The sequence below is a fragment of the Cibotium barometz genome, chromosome 41, assembly GCF_041138505.1.
Source record: "Cibotium barometz isolate CiBa-2024 chromosome 41, ASM4113850v1, whole genome shotgun sequence".
Lineage (NCBI taxonomy): Eukaryota > Viridiplantae > Streptophyta > Polypodiopsida > Cyatheales > Cibotiaceae > Cibotium > Cibotium barometz.
This window is the reverse complement of record NC_141086.1, coordinates 32633638-32656221: the sequence shown is the minus strand read 5'-3', so window position 1 is coordinate 32656221 and position 22584 is coordinate 32633638. Positions and strand designations below refer to the sequence as shown.

The 22584-nt window shown below is 46.1% G+C and overlaps 1 protein-coding gene across 2 annotated transcripts; it reads right to left on the bottom strand.

Annotated features, from left to right (window-relative positions):
- Positions 1 to 17050: 17050 nt before the first annotated feature.
- LOC147614879 (pentatricopeptide repeat-containing protein At1g11290, chloroplastic-like) lies at positions 17051 to 22281 on the bottom strand. Of its 2 annotated transcripts, none has more exons than XM_086780214.1 (4): positions 21913 to 22281; positions 21757 to 21824; positions 21484 to 21650; positions 17051 to 21163 (listed from the first exon to the last, which is right to left on the bottom strand). In XM_086780214.1, exon 4 carries the CDS (start codon positions 21075 to 21077, stop codon positions 18120 to 18122), a length of 2958 nt encoding a protein of 985 aa, XP_086636340.1. In that variant the 5' UTR covers positions 21078 to 21163; positions 21484 to 21650; positions 21757 to 21824; positions 21913 to 22281; the 3' UTR covers positions 17051 to 18119. The 2 variants fall into 2 exon arrangements, with proteins under 2 accessions (XP_086636340.1, XP_086636338.1); XM_086780212.1 differs by having other exon boundaries at positions 17051 to 21168; positions 21913 to 22239.
- Between the last annotated feature and the right edge of the window lie 303 nt (positions 22282 to 22584).

The following is a 22584-nucleotide window of genomic DNA, read 5'->3' as shown; positions in this document are numbered from 1 at the left end:
TGAGTTGCACTAGGCCAAAGTGCATGCTTGACCAGGATACAGTGGATGATCATGGGTTTTCTTATGACGCCCATAGCATGATTGTGGCAGGCCGGTTCTACCAGCAGATTCGACTTCATCGGTGAGTTCCAGCAGTGGAAGTGGGAGTTAGAGGCATTTCAGTTCTCTCATCTAGTGGTTGCTACCAGGCTCACTCTTGTTCGAGTACAGAGCCGAAAACACAGTTCTCACCCTCGTTTTTGGCTCGAGTGGATGACCATGAGAGCATTCTAGAGCAGTTGAGAGCTAGAGAGGATGCTGCTGACTAGATCTCTATCTTGATAGTGACTAAACTCAGACTAGCTGGGTTAGCTCACTTACATTGTACTTAGATTTTTGGGTAGTGACTAACCTCAAACTAGCTGGGATAGCTCATTTTCATTCTAATGTACTTATTTGATGTTTATATCATTATGAGTTTTCTCATTATTGAGTATCATTACATTTTAGTTGATGTTCTTGATTTTATTATATTTTTTGACACTTTGGCTATCATATTGTTTGTTGAAAATCTCCATGCCATCGTACCCAAACATACTCTGATGGTGACCAAACTTTGCAAGCATGGGGAGGGGACCCACCCCCACATGCTTGCAAAGTTTGGTCACAATCAGAGCATGTTTGGATTGGCAATTAACGCCCAGTGCAGGTTTTTCAAGTCTCTTGGTGCTTAAGAGGCCATGGAAAATCCGGGCCTTCCCCATACCATCGTACCCAAACATGCTCCGATGGGGACCAAACTTTGCAAGCATGTGGGGGTGGGTCCCCCCCACATGCTTGCAAAGTTTGGTCCCCATCAGAGCATGTTTGGATTGGCAATTGGCGCCCAGTGCGGGTTTTTTAAGTCTCTTGGTGCTTAAGAGGCCATGGAAAATCCGGGCCTTCCCCATACCATCGTACCCAAACATGCTCCGATGGGGACCAAACTTTGCAAGCATGTGGGGGTGGGTCCCCCCCACATGCTTGCAAAGTTTGGTCACAATCAGAGCATGTTTGGATTGGCAATTGGCGCCCAGTGCGGGTTTTTCAAGTCTCTTGGTGCTTAAGAGGCCATGGAAAATCCGGGCCTTCCCCATACCATCGTACCCAAACATGCTCCGCGATGGGGACCAAACTTTGCAAGCATGTGGGGGTGGGTCCCCCCCACATGCTTGCAAAGTTTGGTCACAATCAGAGCATGTTTGGATTGGCAATTGGCGCCCAGTGCGGGTTTTTCAAGTCTCTTGGTGCTTAAGAGGCCATGGAAAATCCGGGCCTTCCCCATACCATCGTACCCAAACATGCTCCGATGGGGACCAAACTTTGCAAGCATGTGGGGGTGGGTCCCCCCCACATGCTTGCAAAGTTTGGTTCCCATCAGAGCATGTTTGGATTGGCAATTGGCGCCCAGTGCGGGTTTTTCAAGTCTCTTGGTGCTTTGTGACCAAACTTTGCAAGCATGTGGGGGGGACCCACCCCCACATGCTTGCAAAGTTTGGTATGGGGAAGGCCCGGATTTTTCATGGCCTCTTAAGCACCAAGAGACTTGAAAAACCCGCACTGGGCGCCAATTGCCAATCCAAACATGCTCTGATGGGGACCAAACTTTGCAAGCATGTGGGGGGGACCCCCCCCCACATGCTTGCAAAGTTTGGTCCCCATCGGAGCATGTTTGGGTACGATGGTATGGGGAAGGCCCGGATTTTCCATGGCCTCTTAAGCACCAAGAGACTTGAAAAACCCGCACTGGGCGCCAATTGCCAATCCAAACATGCTCTGATTGTGACCAAACTTTGCAAGCATGTGGGGGGGACCCACCCCCACATGCTTGCAAAGTTTGGTCCCCATCGGAGCATGTTTGGGTACGATGGTATGGGGAAGGCCCGGATTTTCCATGGCCTCTTAAGCACCAAGAGACTTGAAAAACCCGCACTGGGCGCCAATTGCCAATCCAAACATGCTCTGATTGTGACCAAACTTTGCAAGCATGTGGGGGGGACCCACCCCCACACGCTTGCAAAGTTTGTTCCCCATCGGAGCATGTTTGGGTACGATGGTATGGGGAAGGCCCGGATTTTCCATGGCCTCTTAAGCACCAAGAGACTTCAAAAACCCGCACTGGGTGCCAATTACCAATCCAAACATGTTCTGATTGTGACCAAACTTTGCAAGCATGTGGGGGTGGGTCCCCTCCCCGTGCTTGCAAAGTTTGGTCCCCATCAGAGCATGTTTGGGTACGATGGTATGGGGAAGGTCCGGATTTTCCATGGCCTCTTAAGCACCAAGAGACTTGAAAAACCCGCACTGGGCGCCAATTGCCAATCCAAACATGCTCTGATGGGGACCAACCTTTGCAAGCATGTGGGGGGGACCCACCCCCACATGCTTGCAAAGTTTGGTCCCCATCGGAGCATGTTTGGGTACGATGGTATGGGGAAGGCCCGGATTTTCCATGGCCTCTTAAGCACCAAGAGACTTGAAAAACCCGCACTGGGCGCCAATTGCCAATCCAAACATGCTCTAATGGGGACCAAACTTTGCAAGTATGTGGGGGGGACCCACCCCCACATGCTTGCAAAGTTTGGTCCCCATCGGCGGAGCATGTTTGTGTACGATGGTATGGGGAAGGCCCGGATTTTCCATGGCCTCTTAAGCACCAAGAGACTTGAAAAACCCGCACTGGGCGCCAATTGCCAATCCAAACATGCTCTGATGGGGACCAAACTTTGCAAGCATGTGGGAGGGACCCACCCCCACATGCTTGCAAAGTTTGGTCCCCATCGGAGCATGTTTGGGTACGATGGTATGGGGAAGGCCCGGATTTTCCATGGCCTCTTAAGCACCAAGAGACTTGAAAAACCCGCACTGGGCGCCAATTGCCAATCCAAACATGCTCTGATGGGGACCAAACTTTGCAAGCATGTGGGGGGGACCCACCCCCACATGCTTGCAAAGTTTGCTCCCCATCGATGTTTGGGTACGATGGTATGGGAAGGGCTCGGATTTTCCATGGCCTCTTAAGCACCAAGAGACTTGAAAAACCTGCACTGGGCGCCAATTGCCAATCCAAACATGCTCTGATGGGGACCAAACTGTGCAAGCATGTGGGGGGGACCCACCCCCACATGCTTGCAAAGTTTGGTCCCCATCGGGAGCATGTTTGGGTACGATGGTATGGGGAAGGCCCGGATTTTCCATGGCCTCTTAAGCACCAAGAGACTTGAAAAACCCGCACTGGGCGCCAATTGCCAATCCAAACATGCTCTGATGGGGACCAAACTTTGCAAGCATGTGGGGGGGACCCACCCCCACATGCTTGCAAAGTTTGGTCCCCATCGGAGCATGTTTGGGTACGATGGTATGGGGAAGGCCCGGATTTTCCATGGCCTCTTAAGCACCAAGAGACTTGAAAAACCCGCACTGGGCGCTAATTGCCAATCCAAACATGCTCTGATGGGGACCAAACTTTGCAAGCATGTGGGGGGGACCCACCCCCACATGCTTGCAAAGTTTGGTCCCCATCGGAGCATGTTTGGGTACGATGGTATGGGGAAGGCCCGGATTTTCCATGGCCTCTTAAGCACCAAGAGACTTGAAAAACCCGCACTGGGCACCAATTGCCAATCCAAACATGCTCTGATGGGGACCAAACTTTGCAAGCATGTGGGAGGGACCCACCCCCACATGCTTGCAAAGTTTGGTCACCATCGGAGCATGTTTGGGTACGATGGTATGGGGAAGGCCCGGATTTTCCATGGCCTCTTAAGCACCAAGAGACTTGAAAAACCCGCACTGGGCGCCAATTGCCAATCCAAACATGCTCTGATGGGGACCAAACTTTGCAAACATGTGGGGGGGACCCACCCCCACATGCTTGCAAAGTTTGGTCCCCATCGGAGCATGTTTGGGTACGATGGTATGGGGAAGGCCCGGATTTTCCATGGCCTCTTAAGCACCAAGAGACTTGAAAAACCCGCACTGGGCGCCAATTGCCAATCCAAACATGCTCTGATGGGGACCAAACTTTGCAAGCATGTGGGGGGGACCCACCCCCACATGCTTGCAAAGTTTGGTCCCCATCGGAGCATGTTTGGGTACGATGGTATGGGGAAGGCCCGGATTTTCCATGGCCTCTTAAGCACCAAGAGACTTGAAAAACCCGCACCGGGCGCCAATTGCCAATCCAAACATGCTCTGATTGTGACCAAACTTTGCAAGCATGTGGGGGGGACCCACCCCCACATGCTTGCAAAGTTTGGTCCCCATCGGAGCATGTTTGGGTACGATGGTATGGGGAAGGCCCGGATTTTCCATGGCCTCTTAAGCACCAAGAGACTTCAAAAACCCGCACTGGGCGCCAATTACCAATCCAAACATGTTCTGATTGTGACCAAACTTTGCAAGCATGTGGGGGTGGGTCCCCTCCCCATGCTTGCAAAGTTTGGTCCCCATCAGAGCATGTTTGGGTACGATGGCATGGAGATTTTCAACAAACAATATGATAGCCAAAGTGTTAAAAAATATAATAAAATCAAGAACATCAACTAGAATGTAATGATACTCAATAATGAGAAAACTCATAATGATATAAACATCAAATAAGTACATCAGAATGAAAATGAGCTACCCCAGCTAGTCTGAGGTTAGTCACTGCCCAAAAATCTAAGTACAATGTAAGTGAGCTAACCCAGCTAGTCTGAGTTTAATCACTATCAACAGCAACCCAATCAAAATTGTCATCTCTAACTGCCGGTCGACGTGCGCGTCGAGGCTCCTGTGCACGTCGAGGAGGCTGTGCCGGCTCTGCTGCGGGGGTCGTCAAATGTCTGCAGGGAGGTCTGCCTCAAAGGAAGGATCGTGAGCTGGTGCCGGTGTACTCGGGAGCTCACGAGTCCCAAAAGCTGCTATGGCCCTCTCTCTCTCTCTACGTCGTGCTAATGCAAGACGCCTCTGTCTGTAAACCCAAAATCTATAATCTGCAATGGTGCGTGTCTGCCACTCTGCTCGTGTAAGCTCCTCTGCTGTAAGGACACGCTGCTCATGAGAAGCAGCACTGCTGCTAGCACCATCACCCGCTGTGCCACTAGGGCCAGCACCACCCACGCGCTCATATGCTGTCACCTGGCTCTCATGTAGGACTCTCTGGTAAGCGTCGAACTCATGTGAGCTCCACTCTATCTCAGGAGGCACCTCAGGCTCCTGGGCTCTATCGTCGAAGGCGTCGAGTCCCAAGTCCATAGCTGATGTAAAGTCGACAGGCCTGCCAGTCCTGGCATCTACTCGTACAAGGCCTGGGTGAAGATCATCGATGCCCAATACCCTGTACGTCGCTAAGTCGACGCGTGCACGGCAGGATGGGCATGCTGAGAACCGGACGAGCTCCTGGGTGATGCAAGACAAGTGGAAAATATGTCCACATCCTAGGGCATATCCTCCTGTACTATCAATGTCCTCGATACATAAACAGCAGCACGCATCACGTAGGAAGGGTGGTGCATCCTGCAGGAGAGGTCGTCGAAAAACCTCTGTGACAGGCCGTGGATATAACGGTAGGTAAGGCACTGTCACGTCCGATGATCTACGATACTCTCGAACATGCAGCATCAGCTGCTCTGCCCTGTGCTGGGCAATCTGCTCCATAATCTGATGATGCTGTGCCTCAGCTCTGGAGCTCTCTACCTCGGTCCGAGCCTACGCAAAAAAGTAAAGCATTAAAATATTTGATTAGTCTCTCATTAGGTATTACTTAAAGAAATTTGTAACTTAGGACCTTAATTATAACTCTTTAACGTGCAAGAGAAACCTACCTGCTGGATGTTGGACTCTCTCAGATGCTGTGCCTCTGCAGTAGCTGCCTCTGCCATCTGTAATGCAGCTCGGAGGCGGTCTATCTCCGCTCTCGCCTCTACCAACTCCTGAGTGAGCCTCTCTGAGTGGTAGGTGTGGGAACCTGCGTGACACAATCAACCATGCTGCTCATGTAAAAATATAGAAAAGTACATATAAACATGAAGATAAATGACCAAAAAAACTTAAGACGTAATATATATGTAAATACCTCCACATCTGTCGTCGGTATAGATCGTGAGAATAGGCGCACCACGTGCTGGATGCTCTCCGTGGTACTCCGTACGTCAATGCCAACCTGCGTGCCAAGAGCCTCTACTGTCGACAATGGCACAAATGAAGGATCTGTGGTAGGTGCTACACGAAGGGCTGGTGGAGGCCGCCTACCCTGGTCCTGGAGACGGCCTCGGCCAGCACCACCACCCGGACGATGGCTGGTGTAATCGACCTCCTCCCCTAAGACAAACTCCGCATATAACTGCTTTGCGAAGTATATGGGAATCTGGCGGTTGTTCGGCATCCTCCCATATGCGGCAACATATCGACTATAGATATGTGCCGCCATACGAGGATGCGAACACCACGAAATAGTGAGGGGCTTGCCCGCCCCGGGCCTCATCCCACGACTATCGAGGAAAAGATCTAGGAAAGCCCCATCCCTAATAGGAGCAAGATCACAGACCTGACGATATGTCAGGCCATGTGACACAGGAGCAGCGCGATGGTGGGCTATCCACTCATCTACATAAACAATATCGTGAAGGCTACGAAGGGACGCAAGCATCGCCTCCAAGTGCCACGATATGTAATGTAGACGGAGTGTCTCTAGCACTCCTACGGATAGCCGCTAACTCGCGGTCTATCTCCGCGATGAGGTCCGCAATAGATGAGCGGCCCTCCTCGTGGCCCTCCATGCTAAAACCTAAGCCAAATGTGAAGGGTCCAATGTGAAGGGTCTAATGTGAAGGGTCTAATGCTTAGTGCTAAGTAGCACTAATGAAGCTAAAAACAAAGCTAATGGGCTCACTAATACTAATCCAAATCAAGAGAGCAAGAGAGTGAAAACGACTTGTGAAAATGAGGCAAAAAAAAAAGTTTTCCGGTTTTATAACCTCAATCGAGGTTCGGAAACATCATGCAATTTAGGGTTTGCAAGATTAACGCTCTGGATATTAGGGTTAGTGCAACATACGGCCAAGATACACACCTAATTCTAGGGTTGGGGAAGGATCGACGGCTGAGATTTGATATTACTATCTCGTTCGAGGTAAATGGACGGCCACGATTTAAAGGCATTACCACGACAAGGTATCTCGACGGTCAAGATTCATTACATACCTCGATCGAGATATTTAAACGGTCGAGATCACATCTTCCAGCGTACGTGAATGGACGGTATAGATTGCGTTTTCGTATCTCGATCGAGATAATTGGACGGTGGATATTGCATCTACGTATCTCGATCGAGATATTCGGACGGTGCAGATTGAATCTCTGTATCTCGATCGAGATATTTGGACGGCTGAGATTTGAACTCAGTATCTCGATCGAGATATGGGGACGGTGGAGATTGTATCCGATTACCTCGAACAATGAATGGTCGCGATTGGATGTAAATTTCTCGTTCGAGATACGTGGACGATGGAGATGTGCTAGTCAAATATGCCTACGGGGATACAGCGTGGCCCTGATGTGGATCCGAGTGGCATAGATATCTCGATCGAAATATTGTGGTGGCGGTGACATGTATTGGTGACATGGATGACGCCTGGAAACCCGGACCTGCTAGCGTGGCATTAGTTGGCATCTCGATCGAGATATGTCGATTTAGGCTCGGGAGGCACGTGTCGTCTTTTGATTCGCGGCACTATCACGATCGAGGTACTCCGCCCGAGATGCATGGATGTCCCAATTTTAGAGAGAGTGAACGAAAGTGAGTACCCTCATCTTGCAACCACCCAAGGAGAAATCAGTGGGATTAGATGCTTGGATGTAAACTCTATAAACGGAGGCATTGGCCTAATGAGAATTTGTTGGTTTTTGATTATCCATGCCTACATTAAGCTATTTATTAATTACTCACTAATCATATCTTAATTATCGTCTAATCACTTTGTTAATGATGTTGATTCTAGCATTTGATCCACCATAACTCATCACATTGCTATAATTTCAACATGGTATCAGAGCCAAGCCTAGAATCCATCAATTTGTGAGCTCATTATCTTGCTAATCATTTTGCTAATTAGGATTAGTAGAAAATTATAATTTTTTCCTCTTTTTTAACTAGTCTCTGTACCCCGAGCTGGTGGAGGACCTCTATCTCCTTGCACACTCAACCATTGCCCAAGCCCTTTTAGGTACTCATAGTAGACTCAAGGGGCTACACACAGCCCAAGGGATTTGAGCCAATTCAGCGCGATTTGCAGGCGTATTTTTTTCTAAGAAAATTTGACATTTCAGCTGCTCCAAATCAAATTGGTCTAATTCCTCATAGCTCCAAGGGTTTTCAAGCATTCTCTACAAGCTGGTGAAGTCAAAATTGAATTTGATCAAGTCTACAGTGAGATCCAAGCTCTTCATCAAATTTACAGGTGACTTTGGTAAAACAGAGATTAAGCATTCAATATTTGGTCAAATCTTGTGTTTATTGGCTTAATCCTCTACTAGACTCATTGCTATTGATGGCTTTGAAAGCATTTGAGCTCATTTGAAGTCTAAGGCATCAGATCTGGACTCCCTGCATACTCTGTTTTCTGCACACAAAACAGTGGATTAATTTACTAATCAATGATTAATCATTGTATTTTGGTGCAATTGAGGGTTCAAATTAACCATTAGGTATGTGATACAGATCCCTATAACTTCAGATTGCAATTCGGATTTGGTTTGATACTCTAACCATTTCGTACAAATTGGTTACCCTTGATTTAATGTAATTTTTGTGGTAAAATTATGCTAATAAAATTATGGTAATCTCATCATTTTGCATTTAACCCTTGGTTAATGCCTGTAAATCTCACTCAAATTCAAGATTATTCACAGCCAGAGTTGCATTTGGGAATGTGCATAAGAATGAATGCTATATGCATTATGTAGTGGGCACATTGCATCAGTGTAAAAATGGGATCAGACACTGCCCTTGTCCAGAATAAGGCAAGAGGTAAGACCTCCCGCATAAAAGAACTGTCAGCAAAACGGTTAAACATGTTGCTCACATGGAGCAAGAAGGCCTGACGGACAAGCTCATGGCCCCAGCCATGAAAGAAGAAGAACATCTCTTTCCAAGAGGAAGATCCACACCAAGAAGATCTAAAGGAAGCATTGAAGGAAGACATGGACACAAGAAGAGAAGCTGCCACAAGAAGACTGAAAGAAAAGAAAGACATGGACGCGTGAAGAGAAGCTGCCACGAGAAGAAGACTGAAGACAAGAGAAGATGTGAGGCTCCAAAGAGTGAGGAGCCATGTGAAAATCTCAGAGAGAGAGAGAGAGAGAGAGAGAGAGAGAGAGAGACCCCACAACCCAATGTAACCTGCCCCAACAAAGTAAAACCACCTCTGAGCCACCGATGCCACCGATGATGTAGGCCACGTGGTAGATGTATGTGTGAGCACTTTAGTCAAGGTCGCGGGCACTTGTAGTAAGCCTTGGACACATAGAGAGAGAGTGTGTCTAAGGACTATGAGTTTAGGGACTTGAGGCACTGGTCGCGCGGGCTATCAAGTAAGAAAGAAACTTGCTACAGGGTCCAGGTGTGCTAAGTTAACTTGAGGGGAGGTGTGCTAGACACTGGTCGCGGACTATCAAGTAAGAGGAAAACTTGGTGAGGGGAGGTGTGCTAGACACTGGTCGTGGACTATCAAGTAAGAGGGAAACTTGGTGAGGGGAGGTGTTGAAATATACAAGTGAATAGGGTGTGTGCGGGAACAAGCCCTTGGTTAGAGGCTATAAAAGAGAATGTGTAAATGTGACAGAACCTGTGAAAAGGTGAGAAGAATCTACTGGGAGAGAATAAAGGGTAACATGAGAAGATTTAGGAAGTGTGGAGATATTCTGGAAAAAGTGAAGAGGTGGAGAGAATCAAGCAAGAGGTGGAGTGAATCAAGGAGAAATCAGTGGGATTAGATGCTTGGATGTAAACTCTATAAATTGAGGCATTGGCCTAATGAGAATTCGCTGGTTTTTGATTATCCATGCCTACATTAAGCTATTAGTTAATTACACTAATCACATCTTAATTATTTATTAATCACTTTATTAATGATGTTGATTCTAGTATTTGATCCACCATAGCTCATCACATTGCTCTAATTTCAACAGTCTCCCCCGAAGGAGACCTTGCTCTTTCGACTACGGCAGACACCATAGCTCTACTCAGAGCTCAGAACCAGCTTCTCATGGAGCGCCTCCAACTCTTGGAGGCAACAGTAGCACGTCCTCCTCCGCCTCCAACAACCCCCGACTACATCTCCCTCTTCTTTCAGATGAAACAACAAAAAAGAGAAGACGAGGCTCGACAGAGAGAAGAAAAAGTAAAAGCTGAAGCAAGAAAGCAACAAGAAAAAGGAGATAGACGGGACTATGAGAAAGCCCAATGCAGGATCGAAGAAGACCGGCGTTAGGCTGAACTCGCTGCTAGGGAGCACCAAACGAGAGCTCGATCGAGAACGTATGTTACTCGAGCACCAAAGGGAAAAAGAGGCCATGCATCTTAGATACCAACACCTCTCTTCAGTTTCCCCAGCCTTAGGTGCCACCAGCCAGCAGCCCGCGACATCGACTCTACCGTCATTCAAAGTCAATCGAATTTTAAAAAGTATGATGGTAAGTGTGATCATTTAGCAATTAATCAGTTCATTCATCAATTTACTACTCATTTTCCATTAGCTAGGATTACAGATCCTCAGGATAGAGTCCACGTAGCGGCTCCCCATCTTACGGATGAGGCAATCACTTGGTGGCAGCATTGGTCTAGTCTTTATACAGACTAGACCACAGGTGTCACAACTTTTAGCTGGGATACATTTATTCATGACCTAAAGACCAGATTTCTCCCGCCCCAGTATATGACCGGCCTGGCATATGAGTTTTATGGACTCAAACAGAACGGGTCACCAGTGCTTCAGTTTTCCGGAAATGTTATAACTTTAGCACAATAGTTAGGGTTATCTGTGTAGGCCAAGATGGATCAATTCATTCGCGGATTAGATCCCAACATCCGGTTCACAGTTCACAACTTTGAACCCAGTACCTATGCAGTTCACAACTTTGAACCCAATACCTATATGACCGGGCTTTGACTCTTGCTCCTCAAAATGAAGAAATGAAGATGAACGGAGCTAAGCCTCATAGTCCAGTATCAAACCCCAGCACAGCAATGTTGCGCAGCTAGGGAAAGGTAATGCATCTTCTAAAGATGCTAAGAAGGACGGCAATAATAGCTCTAGTTCAGGAGGGGGTAAGAAGGATAAAGAATCTATATGCCTAAGAAAACCCCCGAGGAAAAGGCTAAAGCAGGCATCACTGGAGGTTATCTTCCTCCAGAGGAGCAAAGGAAATTTTGAAGTTCAGAAGGCCTCATTCCAATGAGATTTCATTGTCTCGCCTCTTTTGGGGTGTGACATGATCTTAGGAATCCAGCGTATTCCTGATTGGGAGCAGGACACTTTTACTATATGTAAAGGTTTTCCTAAGCCCGTCATGATTCATGGGGATAGAAGCATTCTTGGCATCCCATTGATTTTGCACCTCCAGGCCCGACGAGCTATCCGCAAGGGAGCGGAAGAGACACTATTTTATGTACATGCTCAGGCAGCCTCTACCTCATCGGTAGCAACTATCTCATCTTCAGTCCCAAAGTTAGCAGACCTTCTGTCCAGACATCACGACATTATGCTTAGGGACGATCTTCCGCCTAGTCTCCCCCATCACGTCTTGAGGACCATCATATCGATTTGGTCCCTGAATCAGAACCTCCTAGCAAGTTCCCTTATCGTCTTTCCAAGACAGGCGAGCTAGAAAGACAGTTAGCTGAGCTCCTCAGAGCCGGATTCGTTCGGCCTTCTTCCTCACCATTTGTTGCACCCATCCTATTTGTCCAAAAGAAGGACAAGTCTGCACACCTTTGTGTACAAGGCATTGAATAAACTCACCATTAAGAATAAGTTTCCTATGCTAAGGATTGAGTACACTTTGGAGCGTTTAGACGGTGCAAAATTTTTCACTAAGATCGACCTCAAGAGTGGTTACCATCAGGTCCGCATTTTCAAAGTTGACATTCCAAAAACGGCTTTCCGGACAAAGCGTGGTCACTACGAGGTCGTAGTCATGCCTTTTGGGCTTACAAATGCACCCGCAACCTTCAATACAATTGGTAAGTGTCTTCATCTTTCTTGATGACATACTAGAGTAGCATGAGAAAGATGTGGAGAAAGTCTTGCAACTTTTGCGAGATAATGGGCTTTACATAAACGCCAAAAAGTCTATCTTCGGCGTTAAAGAGATTCAATACTTGGGCTATATCATCAGTTCCGATGGGATTCAATTGGACCCCTCAAAGGTTCAAGAGATCTTGGATTGGGACATCCCTCAAACCACCCAAGAGATCCGTTCTTTTGTAGGTCTTTGTCAAGCCTACAGCACCCATGTTCACCAGTTTTCCAACCTTGTAGCACCTCTCACCGACTTGCTCAAGGAGGTGAAGACTCGTAGACAAAAAGTCTCAGTCACAAGCAAGGCGCTTGATGCATTCCGTGCTGTAGGTCTTTGTCAAGCCTACAGCACCCATGTTCACCAGTTTTCCAACCTTGTAGCACCTCTCACCGACTTGCTCAAGGAGGTGAAGACTCGTAGACAAAAAGTCTCAGTCACAAGCAAGGCGCTTGATGCATTCCGTGCACTCCAAAAAGCTACCTCAGAAGCCCCTGTTTTGAAGTCAGCATTTTGGGATGAACCTTTTGAGGTCATTACCGATGCCAGCAATGTAGCCATAGGTGCAGTTCTCCAGCAAGACAATAGACCCATGGCCTACTACACTCGAAAGTTGTATGTCGCCGAAAAGAATTATTCAGTTACAAAGAGCTTTTGGGTGTGATCACAGTGCTCAAACATTGGAAGCCTTTCCTTTATGGACAGTTCTTCACAGTAAAAACAGACCACCAAGCACTTAAGTGGCTTCAAACCATGCCAAGTTCCCAGTGGAGTGATCGGCAAGCCAGGTGGAGTCAACTCTTCCAACAATTTGGAGAAATGCTCGAGTACATCCCTGGTAAGCATAACCCAGCAGATGCTCTTAGTCGAAAGGCCAACATCTAGGCAGTGCAAGAGTCTACCATCCTCGAAATCATGGGAAAGGACTTAGATAGCATGAAAGACCAGTATGTCGACTCCCCTGAGTTTGGTACTCAATACAATTTGGCCCTCACTTCTGAGCCTGGCCCTTATTCAGTACAGAACAGTTGGTTGTTCTTCAAGAACCGCCTTTGTGTCATTTGGGAAAAGCGGTCAGCTCTTCTCCATGATGCCCATGACTCCTTAGTTGGAGGACACAGAGGTATCAACAGTACCCTCGAGAAATTTAAACAGTCCTTTTATTGGCCAAAAATGGAGCGTGATGTATATTCACATATTCAAGCCTGGAAGATTTATCAAAAAGTTAAGATTCCACATACAAAGAAGGCTGGGTTACTTCAACCTTTGCCTATCCCGACGAAACTTTCATCGACATCTCTATGGACTTTGTAGGGCCTCTACCAGCATCCACCGGATCCCGTAACACTCAGTGTTTTACCATTGTGGATCGCTTTAACCTTCAGTTCTGCATGCTCATCCCATGCAAGCATACGGCCACAGCTGAGGACGTAGCCCGTCTTTTTCTCAAACATTGGTATCCCATTTGTGGTTTGCCTAGCACCATTAACTCAACCAGAGATTCCAAGTTTACCTCGCATTTTTGGAGGACATTATTCGAAAACTTTGGAACCAAGTTACAGTTGTCTAGTGCATTCCATCCACAGACAGACAGCCAAATAGAAATCTATAACCAGTTGGCCTTTGATGTTCTCAAGTCATATTGTCATGACCAACAGTCCAAATGGGAACATTATCTTCCATTGGTCCAAGCCATCTTGAACGAGACTCCGTATGAAGCAACCTTTGGTCGTCGTTTCTCTTCTCTTTTGACGAGATTGGCGTCTCCATCTCTTGAGGCTAACAAAACGACAGAAGCATTTTTCAAAATCATTGAGTTAGTTAAGGACCGCGTGACTAAAGCACGGGAAGCTTATAGTAGACAAGCAAATAAGTCTAGACGAGATGTCCACTTCAAGGAAGGAGATTGGGTCTATCTGCGCATCATGAAACAGAGATTGAAATAAGTGGGTAAACATTGTCCCAAGCTTTCTTTCCGTAGTTTTGGACCTTTCCCAATAGTTAAAAAAATAAGTGATGCCTCCATGAAGTTGAAGTTGCCTAACAGTTGGACAATGCATGATGTTTTCCATGTTTCTTGGCTAAAACATATGTTGGGACAGAAGTGTTTGATGTTTCAGATGAACAGCAGCCAGATGTGACAGACGAAGCAGAAGTCATCGAGCCTGAGCAAATCCTTCTTCATCGTTGGAAGCATGGTTCCGGTCGACGGATACGTCATTTCTATACAAAGTTCCAAGATCGAGATACCCATGAAGCCGTTTGGTTAGACAAGGAGTTCGTTCAAGAGTACCCTCAGTTATTGGCGGACTACTTAAAAGCCATGAACCTGCCGCCAAGCTAAGCAGGAGGGAATGTCACATGTACTCTGCACTGTAGTGCATGGTGACAAGATGGCTCATCATCATCAGTGCAACATTGTACATTATTAGTACCCTTTAGGATGATAATTGTCGTACGCCGTGACCCGATTGTAATCCTCAGTCCAGGATAAGTCAGGCATGAGCTACTTAGGTCATTCCTCAGCCATAGCAAGTTAGTCAGTCAATCAAGTCCCTTAACCCACTTGAAGAGATGCATTCATGCATGTAGAGTCAGTAGAAGCCTTAGGATTTGCATCAGCTCATGGTTGCATTTTGCATATCATTCATCCCATAGGCACATAAGACCACATAGACCATGGCAGAAGCATCATAATATTACTCAGTATTTTTTCCATAATTTATAGCATTTAATTAGCATTTTTACCTTATTTATCCATTTATACATGACATGATGCAATCGGCCAGCTCTGTAACCAGCCGACAAGCATCAGAAGAGCATATAAATAGTTGAGCATTGCATCATTCATTCATTCATATCGTATTCAGCCAACAAGACCTCAATGCTTGGAGCCTTCAACCTAAGGAGCATAAGCGATTGGAGCAGTCAGCATATCAACCATCAGCACATAGGAGCATCAACACTTGAGCATTCAGCCTTCGTTCACCAAAACGCAACATCTACAGCATTCAGCCCTTCAGGTCACCTTGCGTTTTCAGCATACATACAGTTTTCAGCATCCTTATCTTCATCGTTTTGCTTCAGCATTGTGGTGAAGGTAAAACTCAACATTCATACATAGCCTAGAACACTCCCAAACAGTCCACACCTTAGCCTCAGATTTGCAGCCTTCCCTCATTCCATTGGGAAAGGCTCGAGATTGATCATCATTGGTGCTTCTACAGCCGTGTACAGTTCAGCCCAACTCTTGGTCCTCCAAGATCTTGTGTTTGGCTTATCATCAGTCCAAAGTCAATCTCTTCAAAGTAATAAAGCAAATACTATTCCAGTAGCGGGATAGGGGGCCCTTCAGTGGGTAATTCGGAACCCCATACGGTATACAGTTTCTCTCTCTCCCCCCCTCAATCTCTTGAAGTTTGAAGTCATAAAAGTGGATTGCTAAACTCGCGAAACTCAGGATACAAAAGACGGTGTGAGAATTTGTGTGACAGGATCCTTAATTACGAATACTTCCGCTGCATGTTACACTGTGCTAGCAGGGTTTTTTCCCCGTTGTGAACACACTCGTGTGTTAGCCACATCAGCCCGAGGACTAGGACTTCCATTAGTACTCTTGTATTCCACTCATTTATCATCATCACTATCAAGTACTTTCCAGCATTGAGCTTCGTCTCTCTTTTTCTCTAAGCTTCTCTGTCATTGTGTGTGGGTGTGTGTCTATGTGAGTGTGCAGAGCATCTTCTCCCTTATCCAACATGTCTAAGACACCCAAGGTATTGTGGAGGGAAGAAACGAGTCTTGAGGGAGGTTCTCCACAAATCGAGCCCACTCACAAGCCACCACACCTGTCAATGGATAGGTATGTTGGCTCAACCAATCATGCCACTATATGCTAGTATCTCCGGAGAGGTGCATAGCGGCTAACATAATGCTTTCTCGGTCAGATCTCGGAACAACGGCAAAATAGGACAAAAACTGATGAAGCTATGAATGAACAACATTTGCATCAAGTGTACCATCGTACTTACTGAGCTATATCTTCTCCAAGAAAGCCAGTGATCTTGATGGTTGTGGTGTTGGTTTAACTGTGAGAAGTAAGGTTTTGAAATCCTGTTAACGTTGATCCGCCATGGTACTAAGGAGGTCATCCACACTCTCGGCAACACTGTTCCTCGTCCTCTTTGGCCTTCTCGTGGTAGCTCGAAACACCTCCATCTCCAAGAGATGCCATCCTTTGGCCTCTTGTGCTTCTGTCGTGATACTCCATCTCCATGGTACAGCCATGCTGTTTCACCTCCAGGTCTTCTTTGGACTTGGTTGCAATGCAGGAAGTAGTGACTAAAGTGTTGATTGAAACATAGATTACCTCCTTGTTGCAAGCTTATCAGGAGGCTATGCAGCTGAGGACAGCTGCAATTCAAGCGGGGGGACCTCCACGTGGTCTGGATCCCAACGATTCAGGGTCAAGACAACCCCAAGGAGGGCAAGTTTGAGAACACCCAGCCATACAGGAAGCTTGGACAGGTATGGGCAAGTTGGGCAGCGGGCAGGCAGCAGTTGAGAAGCATAAACATGTGTGAACACCTTTTGTAGCAAGTTGTGGAGCAGTCTGACACTAGCAACAGGCCGACCAGCAGCAGTGCACCCCCCCACCCCCCGGCCAAAAAAAAAAAACCCATATAAGTGAGGAACAGTCATGATTCTATCAATATGAAGATCACACCAGGTGCATAGAAAGATCCAAATATGATTATCTTGGCAAAAGTTCCTATTTGAAAATTAAAACAAAATCAGTATACAGCCCTGTTCCAGCAAGCCAATTCTGCTTCCTGAATATATACTTATATATGTGTAGATGAACTTGAGGTTCCTTTATTAGGAGAGTCTTATCTCAAGCGTAATCATCACTTACTGCTGTCAGTAAAAGGGATCTCCGATTGCACTCATATTTGGTCCCTTCTAAGTTTATTCGTCCCTTATGCAATTATTTTCTTCACAAAGTAGACTACAACCCCTTCGAAAAGCACCAGCGCAGGGTCTTTACAGACAGATTCCTCACCCATCAGACGGGCAGGGGTTACACAGGGGAGATCCCAAGCCCATGAAGGATGGACAGGTGAGATCTTCCCTTTTCACAGGCAAGGCTTACGTCTGCAAAAACCTTCAATTAGCAATTCAACCCTTTTGAGATCATGCGCCAAGAGATACTATTTCCTTGACATGAGCCTTTCCTTTCCCAAACTTTGACTCCTTCAAAGGTCTATCTTAAAGGCCAGTACTTGCTTAGGCTTTGACATATGGTTTACTCATGTGCATATAGAAATGATGACCACCACAGCCCTTGCTCCCACCAAGAAACTCCAGAAAACCAGTGCCAGATACTTGAGTACAGTGCACAAATGGTCAAAACGTTCATTTCTGTGCTGATTCCTTGCCAACAAAGTCATTAGGACTATCCGAGAGGCAAGTATTCACATATGCTCCCTACAGTATGCTCAAAACTTCAAAATGGTCCTGCTTCAAACCAGCAAACCCACCTTGACATGATCCATAGAAGCAGGCCACCTCCATCAACACAAGGCAAATATAAGGGGACAGATGGGGGATAACAATCAAATAAGATTTGCAAATAACACTCCCCGACAAGCTACAAGTTTTGACACGTAGCAGCATCCCACTGAGAGGACTCAATACGAGCACATCTGTTTCCAAGCAAGTACTGCTGCTCAAGCTGGCAGCTGTTGCAGCCCAAAACCTCTAAAGCCACCGGCTTTGAGATTTCTTCCAAATTGCATATGCAGCTTCACCTTCATGTATATTCACATTTTACAAGAACATTCTCCTTCTTGGAAATGATGTATGCAGTATGTGTCTGATACTATGATCTCTCGCATTTCGATCTTTGATATCATCTTGGAGGTTTTATGGCAGTCAGCGCACATGCGCAAGTTCTTAGATATTCGAATAGTTGCCCCTCGTGGAGTACAAATAAGCCCAAATGCTATGGCCAACTTCTCACAATGTCCACATACATCTGTTTCCTTCGGCTCACCTGATAACGGATCTTGAGCTGGAATTGCTCTATCATTGTATCCTTCTTTTCTCATTTCTGTGTTTAATGACAAGAGCTTTGCATAGATGCTAGGACTTTGTGGGTGGCATGTGTCCCCTACTGTGAAATTATGTACACAATTGTCAATCTCTATGAAAGCTTTTGCTGGCTTCTTCCAACAAGATGCTTGTATTCTCAGCTCTTCAACCTTTCTCGCCTGCTGCCACAAGCCAGCATTCACATAGATACTTGATAGTAGCACATAACCAGCAGCATTTTGCTTGTCAAGCATAATAAACCTATCGAAACACCGTCTCCCTATGTCTACATTGACATGAAGCTTGCATGAGGAAAGCAAAGATGTCCAGCCCACTATGTTAGATTGGAACGGAACAGTTTCTAGCAAGTCTTCAGCCTCATTCAAGCACCCTTCACGCCCAAGAAGGTCCACCAACAAGTTAGAATGTTCAACCATTGGAGTGATGTGGTGGTCCTCTTGCATGGACTTGAAGTGTGAAAAGCCTTCATGAAAATGGCCCCCGTGACTACATGCTGAAAGAAGGCAAAGAAAGGTCACCGCATTCAACTCCGAGCCTGTTTGTTGCATGTCCTGGAATAACTGGAAAGCCAAAGGGTAATTGCTACGCTGGGCACACCCTGCAATCAATGCATTCCATGACACCACTGTTTGCTTGGGCAACCTGTTGAATATAGTGCATGCATCCTCAAGGCTCCCACATTTTGCATACATGTCGACAAGTGTGCTACCAACAAAAACATCCAGTTCAAATTGATTCTCAATAATGTAGGCATGGATCTGCCTGCCATGCTCCAAAGCTGCTATGCCAGAACATGCTTTCAGGACACACAGACAAGTTACTGGATCTGGCTCCATACCCTCCTGCTGCATTCTTTGATAAAGTTGGAGAGCTTCGATGCCATTCCCATGATGTGTATAGCCTGCCATCAAAGTGTTCCAAGTCACAACATTTTGAGTGGACAATTGGTTGAAAACCATGCGTGCTTCCTCCAGTTGTTCACACTTTGCATAAAAGTCCATGAGGACACTGCCCATATAAACATCTAACTTGAAGCCAAGGTGGACAATATGGGCATGTATTTGCCTTCCTTGCTCTAGGGCAGCTCTACCAGAACATGCCTTCAGAGTACAAGTAAACAAGATGGGATCTGGCTCAATACCCTCCTCGTGCATGTCTTTGAAAAGCTGGACAGCCTTCTGAGCATAATCGAGTTGGATGCATCCTTCAATAAGCATTGTCCATGCTACAACATCCCGTTCAGGCAACCTTTGAAATACGACACAAGCATCCTCTATACTCTTACATTTAATGTACATGTCGACAAGTGCATGGCCAACCAGAATGTCTAGCTCAAGCCCACTTCCAACAATGAGGCTATGAATCAGCTGCCTCTGGTTTACAGATGCTATGCTAGAGCATGCCTTCAGGATGCTAATGAAGGTGACTGCATTTGGCTGTATTCCTTCCTCTTGCATTTGTTTGAACAGATGAAGAGCTTCCTGTTCGTGTCCATGTTCAGCATATCCTGCAATCAAAGCACTCCATGTCACAACATCCCGGTTCGATATTCTATCAAACACAGAGCGTGCATCCTGAAGGCTTCCACAATTGGTGTACATGTCAACAAGAGTGTTGTTGACGCTACCATCTAAAGAAAAGCTGCTGTCAATGACTTGAGTATGCACCTTTCTGCCATGCTCTAGAGCTGTTATTTCCGAACAAGCTTTCAAGACACACACAAAGGTGACCTGGTCTGGCTCCACCCTTTCATACTGCATCTGTTGGAACATTTGAAAAGCCTCCTCACCAGACCCATGCTGGACATAGCCTGTGATCAAAGCATTCCATGCCACTGTATTTCGCTTAGGCAGTCTATTAAAAACCCACTTTGCATCTGTGAGGTTCCCACATCTGCCATACATGTTGATAAGTGTATTGCCAATGAATGCCCCCCATTCCAAACCAAATTCAATGATGTTGGCATGAATCCACCTACCATGATCATAGGTTTCTACACAGCATGCTTTCAGGGTACATATAAAGGTAACACGATGTGGCTCTATGCCCTCCTGTTGCATTCGGTAAAAGAGCTGGAGTGCCTGTTCACTACATCCATGCTCACCATATCCTGCAATCAATGCATTCCATGTCACAGCATTCTCCTTGGGCAATCTGTCAAACAAGACATGTGCATCTTCAAGGCTGCCACATTTGATATACATGTCAATGAGGGTGCAGCCGACATACTTGCCACACTCAAGCCCACATTCAATGACAAGGGCATGGATGTTCACCCCATATTCTAAGGCAGCCATGTTCGAACACACTTTTAAGACAGACACCAAAACCTGCTCATCTAGTTCAACATCTAGCTTCTGCAATTGGTTGAACAGTTTCATACCTTGCTCATTTTGGCCGAGCTTAGCATTTGCCCGGATAATTGCATTCCAAGAAAACAAAGTTGGTTTGGGCAGTTTGATAAATACCTGGTTGGCTTCTGATAGGCTTCCAAACAGCACGAACATGTGGATTAGTTCACTCCCAAGAAACTCGTTTGATTCCAGCCCCCTTCTCACAATCAAGCCATATATTTTCCTTCCCACTGATGGGTCTTCTTCGTCCATGCATCTCAGCAAAAGCTGGCAATAGGTGTCAATAGACACATCAATGCCCTCTTGCTCCATATAATGTAGAGTTTGGATTGCCTCAGTCAGGGGTCCTTTATCACATAGAATACTAAAAGTTTCCCATGACAATGCATCGCTCCCTGCTGTCCTGCATGACAAAGTTCATAGTAAGATGTGCTTGTCATCATGCTGATGATAGTTTCACTTCTTAAGGGTATGGATTCACTTCCAAGAAAAATCCTTCCTCACAAAGCATGTTTTAAAATCAATTAAACATGCTAATGAAGCATATTAATATGGTTAAAACCTGCAAAATTGAGGTACCATTTTATCTCTGCAGCCAAATTCTTCCTTACAAAGCATAATCTTGGCCAAACTCTTCCCACCAAATCATAATCATGGAAGAATTCTACCTTAACTGCTGAAATGATGCACATCATCAAAACGTGTTCCTGATAAGTACCTTAGGCTGTATGTATCTCGAGTTTGGAATGTCCCATGAGAACCTGCTATTCTGACTCTATGGTCAAGATAGGCTGGTTCCTCCTCCCAAGAAGGGGGCCAACAGAAAGAAAGACAAGAAGCCTCCCTTCTGATGACATGCATAAAGTCTGGAGAGCTTGAGAGTCTCTGCAAAACACATAGAAATGCCAGTCATAAACCCTTCTGCAGAGAAGACCTCAACTAGCTTCAATTAACTAAAACCACCCATAGACCAATTACATATGTTCACTACCTCTGCGAGGAGGTTCTCTGACCATCGTGTGCAATTGTCATCACACTTCCATGCCTTAAATGCTGTATCTGCGTATCAAAAGGGCAAAAAAACCCACTTCGTGATTAGTGATTTAGGATGTATCTTTAGTTTGAGGGCTGTGATTAAGAGCCCCACCTTCCTTTGACCCAATTAATGCTGTATTATGATGTGGGCGTTGTTGGCTTGGTGTCAAAATTGTGGAGGCTGCTATGGTGTCCATTTCTTGCAAGATTAACCAAACAGCATAGACTCTGACTGCTCGAGCAGAAGAAAACCCATCTCCGCGCTTGCTCTTCTTGGTCTAGAAAACAACAGGCCACAAGCCTTCGGTATGCTTGAAAGTATAGAATCGCATAACTTCGTTAAGGGGTCTATAGTTTCTCTCTACACTACTTGCGGACAATATTTTGTTGCCCTTGAATTCCTAGCTTCCCTCCACATTTATATTGCCCATGAATTCCTAGCTTCCCTCCACATTTTTATTGCCCATGAATTCCTTCCTTTGTTCATAACCACGGATGTATGGTTTGTGTTATAAGCTATGTAGAACAACATTTGTGCGATCCATCTTTGTCAATGAGCCCACTTGTTGTTATGATTTATAAATATGGGTGCATGTTTCTTACTCTAGGCTATGAAAATGGATGTGTAGTTCCTAAATATACATTCTCACTCTTCCAATCCCCCGATCCACCCTTTACAAGGCCCTATATATACCACCCTCACCCCCACACACAACTCCACAGTGCCTTCTTAAGTTCACATTGGCCACTTGTCCAACCCCCCAATCCACCCTTTGCAAGGCCC

Excerpts from the sequence above, each read along its gene's own strand:
- LOC147614879 (XM_086780212.1), bottom strand. The coding sequence starts at position 21,997 with ATGGACACCATAGCAGCCTCCACAATTTTGACACCAAGCCAACAACGC. Across the intron at positions 21,651-21,756 it reads CAGAGAACCTCCTCGCAGAG|AGACTCTCAAGCTCTCCAGA; the intron begins GTAGTGAACATA and ends TGTGTTTTGCAG. Across the intron at positions 21,169-21,483 it reads CGAGATACATACAGCCTAAG|GACAGCAGGGAGCGATGCAT; the intron begins GTACTTATCAGG and ends TTTGTCATGCAG.